The sequence below is a fragment of the Emydura macquarii genome, unplaced genomic scaffold (genome assembly GCF_026122565.2).
Source record: "Emydura macquarii macquarii isolate MOO-44397 ecotype Brisbane River unplaced genomic scaffold, CSIRO-AGI_Emac_v2 contig_3530, whole genome shotgun sequence".
Lineage (NCBI taxonomy): Eukaryota > Metazoa > Chordata > Testudines > Chelidae > Emydura > Emydura macquarii.
The window spans coordinates 9,895,951-9,911,547 of record NW_027133667.1 but is presented as its reverse complement, the minus strand read 5'-3'; the positions used below and the strand labels follow the sequence as shown (position 1 = coordinate 9,911,547).

Sequence of the window (15,597 nt, the reverse complement as noted above, 5' to 3'; positions counted from 1 at the left end):
TCTAAAAGATAGGCTCTCTAGGAATTATTCTGGGGAAGTTTGGACCTGTGTTATACTAGAGGTCAGATTGAATGATCACAATATTCCCTTCTGGCCTGGGAATCTATGAATTTATTAATATTTTAAATGCAGAATATAGTCAAGGACTTTTGCTACAGAGGCTTTCAGTGGTTCAAAGTTGTGTCAGGCTGCCCAAGTTGAAACTCTTTTCTATTTTTTCCTTATGGAGCGCTTTTGACTTTGAAGCAGGATCTTGAGTACTGGTAGGGAGTCTGTAGCACTGAGAAAGCAAACATCCAGGCTTTCAGATACAGAGACTCAGGTCAGGACAAAATATCTAATCTTGGATCTGTGATAGGTCTGGATAGTCTGGAAGTTGTAAGGAAGGCTGGATAGATATTTTGAGGAAATATTAGTCCAAATTGGACTGTCTGCTCCAGAAGTTGGTGAGGTTGTTGCTGACTCCATAAAAATGAAAAGCAGCTGAGGTTATCCTGTGTTGTTGACACCATGTCCATTAACTTGATAGCCTTCTAACATAGGGCTGATGATCAATATGCAGCTACCAGAATCAGCACTGATGCATCCTGTCTGATTTTGCACATCACTTTTGGAATCAATGGAATTGATGGAAATGCACACGAGATCCTGATCCCTAAGTATGAGGAAGGTGTCTTGTAATGATTTCAGACTCATGCCTCCCATAGAACAAAAGGCTGCACTTTTGTATTACAGAGACAAAGTGGGTGAGGTAATATTTTTTACTGGACCAAATACAAGATCGAACAAAGAGTTTAGCATAAGTAGTTAACATATAGTCGATCTTGTAGTGAACTATAACACACTTAGTACTTTTTCCAGACTTGAAGAACAGCTTGAAAGCTTGTCTCTCTCACCAACAGACGTTGGTCCAATAAAAGATATTACCTCACCCACCTTGTCTCTCTAATATCTTAGGATTGATACGGCTAAAACATTGCATATAACAATGGACTTATGTATTGTCTTTGATGGCAAACAAGTCTGTAATAGGATTTTCCCACTGATAAAAAAATTGTCTTTTTAGAGATGTCTTGTGGTTGGTGATGGACTGTCTGCTCCAGAAGTCGGTGAGGTTGTTGCTGACTCCATAAAAATGAAAAGCAGTTGAGGTTATCCTGTGTTGTTGACACCATGTCCATTAACTTGATAGCCTTCTAACATAGGGCTGATGAGCAGCCACCTCCTTGATTATTTATATAGTATATTGCAGTAAATTGTCTGTGAGAATTTGTACTGTGGAGTTCTGTGGAACAGCCTGCAAGCTAATCTGATCACCTGTAATTCTAAGGCATTTACATGAAGAATCATATCCTTTTGAGACCAAATCTCTTATATCTGTAAGTGTTCCAGGTGCATGTCCAAACCTGTCCTGATGCATCTGTGATCAATGTCTTTGCTGGAGGAGGTGTGGAGAAAGGCATCCCTTTCTGAACATTTTTTAGGTTTAATCACCAGGTTAGTGCTGATAGGATTTGTACACAACTCACATGCTCATTTATTGTCTTGTAGGATGGATGACACATCAACCTTAACCAGCCTTGTCATGTATTCACATGAAGTCTGGCTAGTGGTATCACATGTATCTTCTGACATATGTTAGCATACCTAAAACCACATTATTATTGGTAACAGTGAGCAATAATAAACCAATTATGGAACTCCCATTGCCACTGGCTAGCCGAATTTAACACTCGAGAAAGATAATGGGGCAGACAGAGTTAGGGCCCATAAATATGAGCATACTGAAAGAAAGAAAGAAAGAAAGAAAGAAAGAAAAGAAAAAGGTATCCAAAATAGATAGATATGAGCACCATATGGGGAATGAAAGGATAGGGTGGAAGGAATCCAGGAGGTAAGGCAACAATCAGGCTATAGAGAAGATTGTCATGGTGTGTCAGGATGAGAGATGATATTCACATGGGGCTGTTACCTACAATAACTAAGAAAAAGCATTCTGTTAGATTTGCAATCTCTGAGCACATAGTACCACACAGTGCAGCTGTAGGTATACAACATACTTGTACTATGCTTCAAGACAACATGCCTATATTACTGCTGTCATGCTCTGAGTTTGGTACAATTAAACGTTTCCTGTAATTTAGGTCAGGTTCAGATGCTACAGTATAAAATTTAGTTACACATAGTAAATGTTTTGATGGCCTCTAGCATGTGTTTGTCTACATTGTGCATTAGTCTAAACTACAGGGACATAAATGAGAGGGTTACTCACTTGGTGCAGTAACTGAGGTTCTTGGAGACGTGTCCCCCTGTGGGTGCTCCACTATAGGTGTTGGCATGTCCTTGTGTCCTTGATCGGAGATTTTGTCAGGAGTGCCCATCCAGGTCGTGCATGCGCCATCCCTCTCTTGCGGCGCCGTTGCACCCTTTTTGGCACATACAACCTGACCCCTCTGTTCCTTAGAGCTGTAACACTTGACTCCAAAGTAGAGGGGAGGAGGGTAAGTAGTGGAGCACCCACAGCAACACACATCTCGAAGAAACTCAGTTACTGCACCAGATGAGTAACCCTCTCTCCTTCTTCAAGTAGTGTCACTGTGGGTGCTCCATTACAGGTGACTCTTGAGCAGTGCTCTTAGGTGGCAGAGGGAACTTTGGAATTGTTAGGTTGGGTGGAAGAGAGTACTGAGAGTCCGACTGCTGCATCATGTCTTGATGCCTGATTGATTGTGTAGTGTTTTATGCAAGTGTGGGTCGAAGCCCAAGTAGCTGCCTTGTATATTTCAGGAATTGGTACATTATATAAGAACGCTGTGGATGTAGAGATTGATCTGGTTCAATGTGTCCTGACTGTTTGGGGTGGTGTTACCCCAGACTGTGTGTAGCATGTGTGGATGCAGTTTGAAATCCATTTTGATAGCCTTTGGGTGGATATGGTATTGCCTTTGGAATGTTCTGTAATTGAAACAAAAAGTTTTGGCGATTTCCTGAACGGTTTTGTTCTTTCTAGATAAAATACAATGGCTCATCTGATGCCCAGCGTATGGAGGGCCGCATCCCATGCACTAGTATGGGGTTTCATATAAAATGTAGGTAAATTAATGCTTTGGTTAAAGTGGAATGCTGATATCACTTTGGGGAGGAATTTTGGATGAGGCATAGCATGATCTTATCTTTATGAAATATTGTATACAGTGGGTGGGCTATAAGTGCTTTGAGCTCACATGTTGTGCCAATGTAATTGCCACTAGAAATGATATTTTCATCGACTTGTGCATTATCGAGCAAGTCGCTAAGGGCTCAAATGGTGGCTTGATGATGGTCCTTGGTACTAAATTGAGGTCCCAAGGTATTGTAGGAGGATGTATGTCTGGGTACACATTTTGTATGCCAGTCATGAAACGTTTTACAATTGGGTGTGCAAAGATGGTGGTGTCATCTATGAGATCATGAAAGGTGGTAACAGATGTTAGGTGTACTTTAAGTGAGTTAATTGATAATCCTGCTTTTTTTATTTCCAGGAGATAGTCCAATATAATGGGGATTGGTGCTACTATTGCGTTGATCTGCCTCTGTTGACACCATAAGGAGAACCTACACCATTTTTTAAGGTAAACTTTTTTTGTGGCAGGTGTTTTGCTATTCAGTAAAATATGCCTTATTGGTTCTGAGCATTGTAGTTCAGCTTGTCGGAACCAGTTAGGAGCCATGCTATGAGATGTAATTTCTTCAGACATGGATGGACGATGTGTCCCTGGTCCTGGGAGAGGAGATACTTGAATAGTGGGAGAGAAATTGGTGTGCGAATTGACATTTGCATTAGGTAAGTAAACCATGTTTGTCTGGGCTACGCTGGTGCTCTCATTATCACCTTTGCTTTGTCTTTGCATATTATGTGTATGGTTTTGGATATCATGGGGATGGGTGGGAATGCATAAAGGAGACCTGTATTCCAGTTGATAAGGAATGCATCTCCCATCAATCCTCTGCCAACACCTGCCCTTGAGCAGAAGAAATGGCACTTGCAGTTCATTGTTGTCACAAATAGATCTATTGTGGGGTAACCCCATTGTTAGAATATGTTTTTCAAGACTTCGTTGTGTAATTCCCACTTGTGACTGTTGGTGAATTGTCTGCTCAGGTTGTCTGCGGTGGTGTTCTGAATACTGGGTAAGTAGGCTGCTGAAATGTGGATGTTGTGGCATATGCACCAATTCCATAGTTTTATTGCTTCTGAGCATAGGGAGCTGAATCTTGCCCCTCCTTGCTGATTGATATAGAACATAAATGCGATGTTGTCCGTTATTATCTTTATTGCTTTTCCTGCTATAAGAGGTAGAAAATGTAGACAGGCATTGTGGACAGCACGAAACTCCTGTAGATTTACATGCAATTTTATTTCCTGTACTGACCATTTTTGTTGAACAGTATGTTCTTGTAAGTGCACTCCCCATCCAATTAGGGATGCATCTGTAGTGATCATGATGGAGGGTGTTTCCTGGATGAATGGAATTCCTGTTTGAAGGTTGTTGGGCTGTGTCCACCATTTTAATGATTGTTTGATCTTTTTTGGCATTACCACAGTTTTGTATAGTGATTGTCTGTGTGGTTTGTAAACTGTCGCGAGTCACTTTTGCAGGGATCGCATATGTAATCATGCATGTTGCACTACAGAGGTGGTGGCTGCCATATGACCCAGCATTTGGAGACGTGCCTATATTCAAGGTCAGACTGTTTTCTATTATAGATTCCAGATTCACAATGGTATCGAATCTGGTTTTTGGTAGGAACGCCCTGGCAGTGAGAGAATCCAGGTGCATGCCTATAAACTCTAGTTGTTGCAAAGGCTGTAGGGTGGATTTTTTGTTGTTTATCATCAGCCCTAGCATATGAAATAATGTCTGTCATGTGAATTGCTTGGATCGCCCCCATGTAGGTGCGTGCCCTTATCAAGCAATTGTCCAGATAGAGGAATATGGTGATCTCCAGTCTGTGAAGGTAGGCTGCTAAGATGGCAAGTATCTTGGAGAAGACTCTTGAGGCAGTGCAAAGGCTAAAGGGTAGCACCGTGTATTGATAGTGGCTGTTGCCTAGTGTGAATCTTAGGAATCTTCTGTGGGCCGGATGGATAGTAATGTGGAAATATGCATCCTGAAGATCGAGGGCTGCAAACCTATCCCCCGTTCCAGTCCTGGTAATATGGTAGCCAGTGACCATCCTGAATTTTTGTACCCTTATTAATTTGTTCAGTTTTCTTAAGTCCAAAATGAGTCTCCAACCTCTGGTCTTCTTTTGGATGAGGAAGTAATGGGAATAGAAACCTCTGCCTCTGTGTTGGTCAGGGACATACTCTATGGCACCTATTTGTTTTGGCACCTATTTGTAAATGTTCAACCTCCTGTTGCAATATATACTTGTGAGATGGGTCCCTGAAGAGGAATGGGGAAGGGGTTTGGATTGTAGGTATGGAGGTAAAGGGGATAATATACCCAGATCAGATAATTTCTAGTACCCATCTGTCCGTTGTTATGCTCGCCCAAGTGTTGGTAAAAGGGGCATAGGTGATATTTGAACAAGATGGTGGGCATTATGGACTCTGGATGTGGCAGGCGGGGGTGGTCATACAGACCCTTGACAAGGTCTTCAAAATTGCTGTTTTGGAGGGGCAGCCTGGGATGTTGATGGCTGTTGGTTTGTCTGTCGGCATCACTGGGGCCTTTGTCGGGAGTGTGGTTGCTCATACTGTCTGCTTTGTGAGTAATGTTGGTATCTAGAGTTATACAGCTGATACCCTAAAAGTTCTTCTTCTTGTTGCAGGTGTGTAGATTCCTAGGTGTGGAGCATAGCCCTAGAATCTTTCATGGTATGCATGACTTCATCAGTTTTGTCTGCGAAGAGCTTCACCTTGTCAAAAGTAAGATCCTTGGTTGTTGCCTGCAGTTGTTTAGGAAGGACTGTGGAGTGAAACCATGATGCCCTATGCATGACGACAGCAATCACAACTGTTCTAGCTGCGATATCAGTGACGTCAAGGGAAGTCTGCAATGCTGTTCTAGTGACTAGCTGCCCTTCTTTTATCAGGGACTGAAACTGTTGTCTTCTTTCCTCCGGGACAAATTTAGTAAATTCAGACTTCTTTGAATAATTGTCATGGTCATAATCTGACAATAATGCAGCATAATTTGCTACTCTCAATTGTAGGGTAGCTAACATGTAGACTTTCCTGCCTAATAAATCCAGTCTTTTGTCATCTTTGTCATGTCGACCTGTGATGTTGCTGTTTGTTCCTCTGATTAGCAGCTTCTATGACTAGTGAATTAGGAGCTGGGTGAGTGAAGAGGAACTTGGTATCTTTAGCGGGGACATACTTTTTGTCAGACCTTTTACAAGTAGGGGGAATGGTGGTAGAAGTTTGCCAGCTGTTATGTGCAGGCTCCATAAGGGCATCATCCATTGGAAGGGTGATTTTGGAAGAAGCTGAGGTCTGTAATATTCTTAGTAATTTATGTTGTGACCCTGCCACTTCCTGGAGAGGGATCTCTAAGCTGTCAGCCATCCACTTAAACAGTTCCTGGAACTGCCTAAAGTCATCTGCAGTCATCGGAGGAAGGAAGGAACTAGGGCTTCATTGGGCAAAGAGGATGAGTTGTGTGCAGGTGGAGTTATTTCTTACTCTGCTCTCTCATCCTGTTCCTCTATAGGAGCAGTTGTTTTGGGTCCTGTTAGAGTAGGTCTATTAGGTGACCTTTCCCTGTATCTGTAAGAGGTTGATGGTCTACTGTGCGATGTGGAATAAGTAGACCAGGTGTCCCATCCAGGCCAGTGCATGCAATATGGGACTGGCGGAGCAAGCCATAAGGTCCAAACCATGGATATGTTGGACATCTGGAATGTGGACAGCATTTAGTTGGGTGCCCCCTAAGTGATGGCTGTTGGGGGGAAAAGGTAGCCTGTTCACTGTCATACTCCTCATCACTGGAGAAGGAGATGGGAGAAATGGGCTCCTCCTGACTGAATTGCATTGGGGAGGTGTCAGTCCCATAAAGTGGTGATAAAGGGGAAGATGTTAAAAATTCTTCCTCCTTCTCATGATGCCTGCACTTTTCAGTATGCTTTTGTGGGGCTGGGGTCGTCGGCTCCTTTGTTAATGTCGGTGCCTAGGTCTGCTCCATAATATTTCTCGGTGCGGAGATTTCAGTCGGCACTGTCAGCACCATGGATGTTCCCGGGGCCGTCGGTGTCCCCGCAGTTATCAGTGCCCTTGATACCACAGTCATAATTGGTGTCGATGTAGTCGGCGCTGTGTGTGGTGGTGCCATGCCGCTTGTCGGCGCTGAGGTCTGTGTCGGTGCTGATGTTGTGGTGGTTACTGCTGTTTTGCAGACCGTTACTTTTGACCGTGCCATCTCAGAATGGGGTTATTTTGTTTTCTCTCTCAGCTCTTTATTGGAGCAATGAGAGTCTTTCATTGTCGTGGAGGTCAGTGTACTGGAAGAACCTAGAGCTTCTTTGGTACCAAATCCTTTGTTCGTTCCTCGTGACCTCCTTCTCTTGGTATGCTCTGTTGTCGGTGGAGTAGAGTGCCTTTTTCTAGTCTGTGAAGAGCTGTTACCCTGTTCAGGGTCTGAAGCAGGTCTCAGAGACCTCTCCATAAGTATTAGCTTCAGGCGGAGGTCCCTGTCACACCTGGCTCTAGATTTCAGATTCTTGCAGTGGATGCATTTCTGGGCAATATGCCCTCGCCTAGGCATCTGATGCACTCCAAGTGCCCATCCGAAGCCAGCATAGCGTCCCTGCATGAGGCACACCGTTTGAAACTGAGGGAGTCCGGCATGATATTTCTATTAACTAAGGTGTAAATCTGAGGGATTTTTTTTTTTTTTTAAACACGGAAGGATTGAGGTAAACTAATCTAATCTAACTTTACGGGGAAAAAACTGATTATTGAAGATTTCTGAAACGGGCTGTAAAGAGCTGCTGAGAGCTCCGTCTCAGACCGTGGATGGTTGAGAAGGAACTAAAGGGATTGAAAAGGGTTCCAATGGCACCGTGAGTTGGGGATGATGCATGCATGACCCAGAAAGGCGCTGCTGACAAAATCTCCGATCAAAGACGCGGCAACACCTGGAGTGGAGCACCCACAGGAACACTACTCGAAGAAGAATCTGGTGTGTACTAGCTTGCTATGTACTAACTGGCCCATGCAGACTTGGCTTGTGAGCATTAAAAGCTCCCTTCTGAGCATTAATGTAGTACTGTTTGAAACAGGGTTATATCAGTGTACACTGTGGAACTCTTAGTGCATGCCAGCAGGGTCCACATAGGCCATGTAGTGCACACACACTAGTGTGCACTAGAATTTAGGCCCTGCTTGTGCAGAGTAATGCAGCATGTATACAAACCATTTTTTTTTCAGTATTGACCAGAGGTTGATAGGTACCCACTGGTAGAGCAATTTCTTGAAAAAAAAACACAAAGCTGGCTCCCTGTACTCTCAATCTCTTACCTTAATGATTTCTAATAAATTAACTATGTTTTACACCAGCAAAAATAAAAATGGATTCTGTGGCCAATATACCTTCACCTTCTAGCATATCAAAGGGGGAAGGGCTGTGGCACACTCTCCCCTTCTATTGTAAATGGAACTTTGTACTAAAGATGTTTTTCACACTAGGAATTGCTAGCTTCGGAGGCACTAATTACCCTCACACTCTTCCTTGCTGGGATATATATGAAGGGCTTGTAGTTGACACATGCTTCTCTGTTGGAATACATAAGAGGAGAGGCTGCTAGTCACCACATTATCCCCATAATATTGTGTAGTGTTTCCTCTTTGCTTCTCTGCTGTGGCATGGAAGCTGAAGAAAATTTGTCAAATAGAAAGCAGAGTGTAGTGCATTGTGTTTAACTGGCAGGCAACCCACCATCTGCCTTAATTTGGCAAACTTCTAGTCTGTGAAAATGGTAAAGACAAACTCAGCACACTCTTTTTCCTAAGCTTTATCTCTTTCTCAATACACAGGGTGGTCAATGGGAAGATTGTCTGATCACTATCCGCTACACCATCTTTTTAATTTGGGATCAACATCAGTCAGAATAACTCCTACCTTCAAGGTGCTTTCTTCCTTTTCGCGATCAACTTACCTCATTTCTCCATCCTTAATGGCATTCTTCAGCAAAAGCTTTACACGCATACTAATTGCCTTATTCACTTAACACCATATACAAACATACAAGCATTACAAGAGAAGTGACTCAAAAGGAGTGTGAGATCACCAAGGAGTGTGAATTAATCAGATTATCATTTTTTTTCCCATAAAAGGGATTTTCTCAGTTCAAACCCCAAGGCATGAAATTAAAGTTTGACTGTCACAGGTGGACATATGCAATGGCACATATGTAATGTGGCAATTAATCAGGGGAATGTAGAGAAAAATTGGAGAATCTTCTTTTTTCTATTAATTTTCTAAGAGTCCCCTATTTGAAGTAGTCATTCTTAATAGTCACTTCCTCTTAGGCTGATACATATTTGGGGCAACTTAGTGCTTTGGGTTATCTGTCTGGCAGTGATTTCAATAGCAGAGTTCAACATGCTCAAAATTTGTAATCTACAGGTAGAAATATTACCTCTGAGCTCATTCATTACTGACCAGGATTTAAAAAAGGGTTGGCTACAGTGCAAATTGCTTTGTGAAAAAACAAAAAGGGTCTGACTGGAAGCATTTTCCACCACGTGGTTAACAATACATTGTAGAGAACACATTTCCTGCTCTCCTTCACATGATCATGGTGTTGCTTTGCATATACACAAATAAACTTAATTACATGCCCTGGAAAGTTCTCCCCATAATGTCATGAAACATTAACTTGATTCTTAACACACAGAAGAAATTAAAAAAACACAACAAATAAGTAAGAAACATCCACATGCATAGACCACGTGAGAAAGGGAAAGGAAACACACCCGGATTTCATGAATCACACAGAAGCAAGATGCGAGAGTGACCGTGGGAAACTTTTCTACTGGTAAGGAAAGCTGATTCTCACCGTTCTGAACAAAATGGCTGAACTAAGAGCATCTGATTGGCTATGCCCAAATACCCTCCTCCTCATCCTATTTGTTGAGAGATGACAAGGGGAAAAAGCCCCAAAGCAGCATGGGAATGAAATAAAGAGTTGGTTAGTATTTAAAGCACAGACATGAATATAAAATACTCATAGTAGAAAAAAGTGGTCTCCAACTCCCTGTGTCCTCTGCTCTGCTGCTTTCCAATAACTTGAACCATTGGAAATAGCTTTCTTAATTCTCTTTTAAATTTTAACCAATTACTCAGAATTTATTTACATAAATTGAAAATGTAATCTGTCCCTCACTGTGAGACCATACATAAAAACTGTTTTGGTTCTGAATCGGTTCATGCTATCAATGCCTTCATTTTCAGTCATGTGCCACATACACATTTGGGGAATGCCCTTGTTTCACTACAACATTTCAGTATGTAAAAATAGTAGATACTCTTCTACACCCCAGGAAATTGAGATTTGGAGACCACTATTTTGATCTGCAATTTTAATAATCCTTCTCTCATAAAGAAAACATGGCTGACATCTGCAAAGAATGTCCTAGAGGCTTCAAGCCACTCATTCACTAGGTTCTTCATTTACAATCCCAGAAGGCTGAGGAAGGTGGTTAAGAAGTATGAAAATTTTCTACTCATTCCTCTGTTTACATCACCTTTATCCTCCAGAGAAATTAACACCATGTCTTCAACACTTTTTCACATTATTATTTAAAGGGAGAGTCTGGTGCAGATATAAAAGGAAGTTTTGAAATATGGGATTTTTTGGGGGGACGTATGTGTTTAGGCTTCTCTATTTTCTACTTTCATCTCCCTCACAACACCATGTTACAGTGACCCATTCTTCAGCAGACCAGCTCTCTTCAGAACCCATCAATGCTGCTTACAGGTCAGTCAGAGGATTGAAAAAGGTAAGACATTGTCCTCTCAGTCTGTGGAGTAATTACAGTTTTTGAATGTTTTAATTAAACTGAAACACGTAAGGTTTCAATGTGAAATTTGTAATTAGGTTGGCAGTCTCTGTGTTACCCAAGGGATGGGTAATCCCTCTGATAGTTATCAAATACATGGCTGGTTTTAGTAAATGATACAAGGCTCTTCTATGCCTTAGAAATGGTAAATTGATTTTCTTTCAGTTCACGGCCCATTGAGCTTGAGACAGAGCAGCCCATGCTCATTTGGTATACTGGCCAGGATTTCCTTCTGGGAAATGCAAGTAATTGGCCACACACAATCCAGAGACCAGGAAGCTCATCCTGACCAAGATTTTGTGCTACCCAAGGAGGGAAACAGTTCAGGACACTTCTTGATTATTCTCAGATGAGTTACAGTAAGAGTGATGAAGCCACTCCAAGCACTCCAGAACAGGTGACTTGAATTACTGAAATTGGAACGTGCTAGGAGACAGCTCCTACCTTACATTTCATGGGATATTCAAGACATTAATGTTCCCCTGTCCCCTCTTCACCCCACTAAAAATAACTCAGTACTTGGAGAGTCTGTGGATCTTACAAGGGTCTTCAAGGAAGCCAGCAAAACAGCTGCAACCATTTTTGTCTTTTAGGTCCACTCTGAAATGTTGTTTTTGTTCTCAGATACTTCATGCATGTTGGAGAAAGCTACATATGACTCCAAAATAATCAGACCCAGTAGTTAAAAGTCATTTTAAAAGAGAAAAGGAGAGATGTATTACCTGATCTGGAGAGGGTTTGTGGTTGGTTTGGTTGGAATGGGATGAGGATTTGAGGTGGTCATCCTCATAGTTATCTGCCATCAGCTTCATGCGATTCTGAGTCTATGAGGAGAAAAGAATGAGAAATTCAATTTGCTCAGTTGAAAGTAAATGTAAGTGCTACAATGCAGAGGGAAATAGCTAAGGAAATACATCTTCTAACACTGTGCATTACCCTGTTCATGGCAGATAAAACCCATGAAAATCACTGATATTAAAAGTACACAATAACCCATATTTATACAACATGCTACAGATTAAGTATAATCACAGAACAAAAGTAAAAATTAGCTGGCACATACAGGCCACTTCACCTCACTGTGCAGCTAAATTAGTTTTGTAATTAACTTTCTCATCCTCTTAAGTTGCACCTAATAAGGATTGCACTGTGCATGTGTGTACAGGGGAATTAGATTCTTGATTAAATTGCCTCAGGAAGAAGGCATCAAAGTGGACAGCCCAATGAAAACATCTGTTAAATGTGTAGTGTTGGACAAAAAGCAAATCAACGAAGCCATATTAACAAAGGGATAAAAATCAATATTGAAGATATTATAAATGGGATAATGCAAACCTACCCACCAGAATAAATGCGCACTCAATTTGAATGCTCAAATTCAGTTTTCAAAAAGGATCTAGCAGAAATGAAAAAATCCAAAGAAAGGTAAGAAAAATTTGAGTTTGTCACGTGGGAGTTTAAAAAGATGAGAAATAATTAGTTTGGAAAGAAGATGAATTAGAGCTGACATAATAGAGATATATCAAATGGCAATTGCATGAAGTCAGCTGGGAACTTCTAGTTACCATTTCATAATACAAGAACAAGGTATGTCCAGTGAAATTATAAGGAAACAAATTTAAAACTGTTCAAAAGAATTATTTTTTTTTTTAATACACAAAGCATAAATCACATATGGAACTCATAGTAGAATATAAAAAAGTTATATTATGTATATCAGTAAAACAGGGTTACTTACCAGTAACTGTTGTTCTTCGAGATGTGTTGCTCATATCCATTCCATTATAGGTGTGTGTGCGCCCTGTGCACAGATTCCCGGAACTTTTTTCCCTTAGCTAGCTCCGTAGGGTTGGCTCAGACGCTCCCTGGAGTACTGCGCTCATGCCGCGGTACATAGGGCGCTGCCGACCCTGCGGGCCCTCAGTTTCTTCTTTCTGCCGACTCCGACAGCGGGGACGGAGGGTGGGCGTGGAATGGATACGAGCAACACATCTCGAAGAACAACAGTTACTGGTAAGTAACCCTGTTTTCTACTTCGAGTGATTGCTCATATCCATTCCAATATAGGTGATTAAATAGCCATACCTTGGAGGTGGGTAAGAGTCATCGGCGAGCTGCTCTCATCAGTACGGCCCTGCCAAAGCCCGCGTCCTCTCTCGCCTGCTGCACAATTGCGTAGTGGGATGTGAAGGTGTGCACCAACAACCAAGTAATTGCTTTGCAGATATCCTGCAGGGGCACTCGCTCCAGGAAGGCCGCCGACGAGGCCTGAGCTCTGGTTGAGTGTGCCAAAACAGTTCCTGGAAGCGGCACCGTCGCCCGCTCATAGCAGGTCATGATGCAGGCGGTGATCCAGGCGGAGATGTGCTGGGTGGAGACAGGTGAGCCCTTCATCCGGTCTGCCATGGCCACGAACAGCTGCGTCGACTTCCACGAGAGGATGAGCAACGGGCATGTTACCAGGGGCTCGAAGGGGAGTCCTGTCAGCATGGCGAGGACCAGGTTCAGGTACCAGGGAGGCACTGGGTCACGGACCTGTGGGTACAGCCTCTTCACCCCTTTAAGGAACCTGATGGACATGGGGCGTGAGAATAATGACCTACCTTCCATTGGCTGGTGGAAGGCCGAGATGGCTGCCAGGTGCACCCTTAGGGAGGCCAGTGCTAGACCCTGGAGCTTTAAATGGAGCAGGTACTCCAAGATCGCCTGTATGGGTGAGCAACTCGGTGGGATTCCCTGGGACTCTGCCCAACAGGTAAAACGCCTCCACTTGGCCCAGTACACCACCTGAATGGAAGGTTTTCTGCTACCCAGCAGAACCTGTTGGACCTGCGCTGAGTAGGCTCTCTCTCCCTCCATCAGCCAGAGAGTCTCCATGCTGACAGGTGGAGGGAGTCCAGGTCGGGGTGCAGCAGGCGGCCCTGGTCCTGGGAGAGCAGGTCGTAATGCCTCAGGAGCGGCAGCGGCGGGATGATGGACAGATCCAGCAGTACGCCGAACCAGTGCTGTCTCGGCCAGGGTGGGGCGATCAGTATGATGTCCGCTTTGTCTCTCTTGATCTTCAAGAGGACTTTGGGCAGTAGCGGAATGGGGGGAAACGTGTACATGAGGGTCCCCATCCATTCTATATGGAACGCGTCGGAAATGGAGCCCGGCTCGTGACCCTGGAGCGAGCAGAACCTCGGGCACTTCCTGTTCCAGGACGACGCGAACAGGTCCAGTTGGGAAACACCCCACTTGTGGAAGATAAAACTTATCACCTCTGGATGTAGGGAACAGTCGTGTCGGGGTAGAAATGACCTGCTGAGACGGTCTGCCTCGTCGTTCCTGACTCGCAGGAGGTGAGAGGCAGATATGTGGAAGTCGTGCCTCACCGCGAAATCCCAAAGTTGGATGGCCTCCTGGCAAAGGGCCGAGGAGCTCCTCCCCCCCACTGCCTGTTCATATAGAACATGGCCGCTGTATTGTCCATGAGGACCTGCACCATCCTGCCCCTCAGAAATCTGAGGAACACTTTGCAGGCCAGCCGGACTGCCCTGAGCTCCCGGACGTTGATATGGAGACTCATCTCCTCCTCCGACCAGAGCCCCTGGATGCTCAGGTCGGAGCTGATGTGGGCCCCCCACCCCACATCCAAAACATCCGTAATTAGGGTTACTGAGGGTGCCAAGTCCCTGAAGGGGACTCCTTTGAACACCTCCCCTGGGTCCTTCCACCATACCAGGGAGGTCAGTACCTGCGTGGGAACTGTGACTACCCTGTTCAGGGAGTGCCTGGCTGGTGCATACACCGAGGCTAACCACACCTGGAGAGGCCTGAGCTTGAGGCGAGCCAGCCTCACCACATATGTACAGGCCGCCATGTGTCCCAACAACTGAAGGCAGTGCCTGGCTGCTGTCGTGGGGGACCTGTGGAGAGCGTCAATTATGGCAGCCATCGTCTCAAAGTGAGGCTGTGTGAGGAAGGCTCTGGCCTGGGTGGCATCCAGGGTGGCCCTGATAAACTCTATGCACTGCACCGGGGTGAGAATCGATTTCTGCTCATTGATAAGCAGCTCCCAGTTTGGTGCATGTTGCGCAGGTGAGTTCCAGGCTGTTCCTCACATGGGCCTTGGACTTGCCCCGGATCAGCCAGTCGTCCAGATAGGGGAAGATCTGAACCCAGCTGCGATGCAGGTAGGCCGCCATGACTGCCATACACTTCGTGAACACCCTGGGGGCGGATGAAAGGCCAAAGGGTAGGGCCGAGAACTGGTAGTGCGAGCCAGCTACCACAAACCGAAGGAACCTGCTGTGACTGGGAAGGATTGCAATATGAAAGTAAGCATCCTTTAAATCGAGGGCAGCGAACCAATCCCCTCGATCCAGATCGGGAATGATAGAGGCTAGGGAGACCATACAGAATCTGAGGCGCCTGATAAATCTGTTCAGATGATGGGGGTCTAAAATGGGCCTCAGGCCCCCCTTCGCCTTGGGAATGAGGAAATAAGGTGAGTAGAACCCCTTTCTCCTTTCCTGCGGGGAAACCTCTTCCACAGCTCCTAGAGG

The 15,597-nt window shown here is 44.2% G+C and overlaps 1 protein-coding gene across 12 annotated transcripts in view; it reads right to left on the bottom strand.

Moving 5' to 3' along the window:
• Positions 1-15,597, bottom strand: part of ERC1 (ELKS/RAB6-interacting/CAST family member 1) — a 530,012-nt gene that overhangs the window by 44,300 nt on the left and 470,115 nt on the right. For 7 of the 12 annotated variants that reach the window (XM_067536284.1, XM_067536288.1, XM_067536285.1 and 4 more), the window contains one exon: positions 11,773-11,874. In XM_067536284.1, the coding sequence (XP_067392385.1) occupies positions 11,773-11,874 (102 nt within the window). Of the gene's footprint in view, positions 1-10,047; positions 10,115-11,772; positions 11,875-15,597 lie in introns of all 12 variants that reach the window. The other 5 variants (XM_067536289.1, XM_067536293.1, XM_067536296.1 and 2 more) reach the window with 1 other exon arrangement.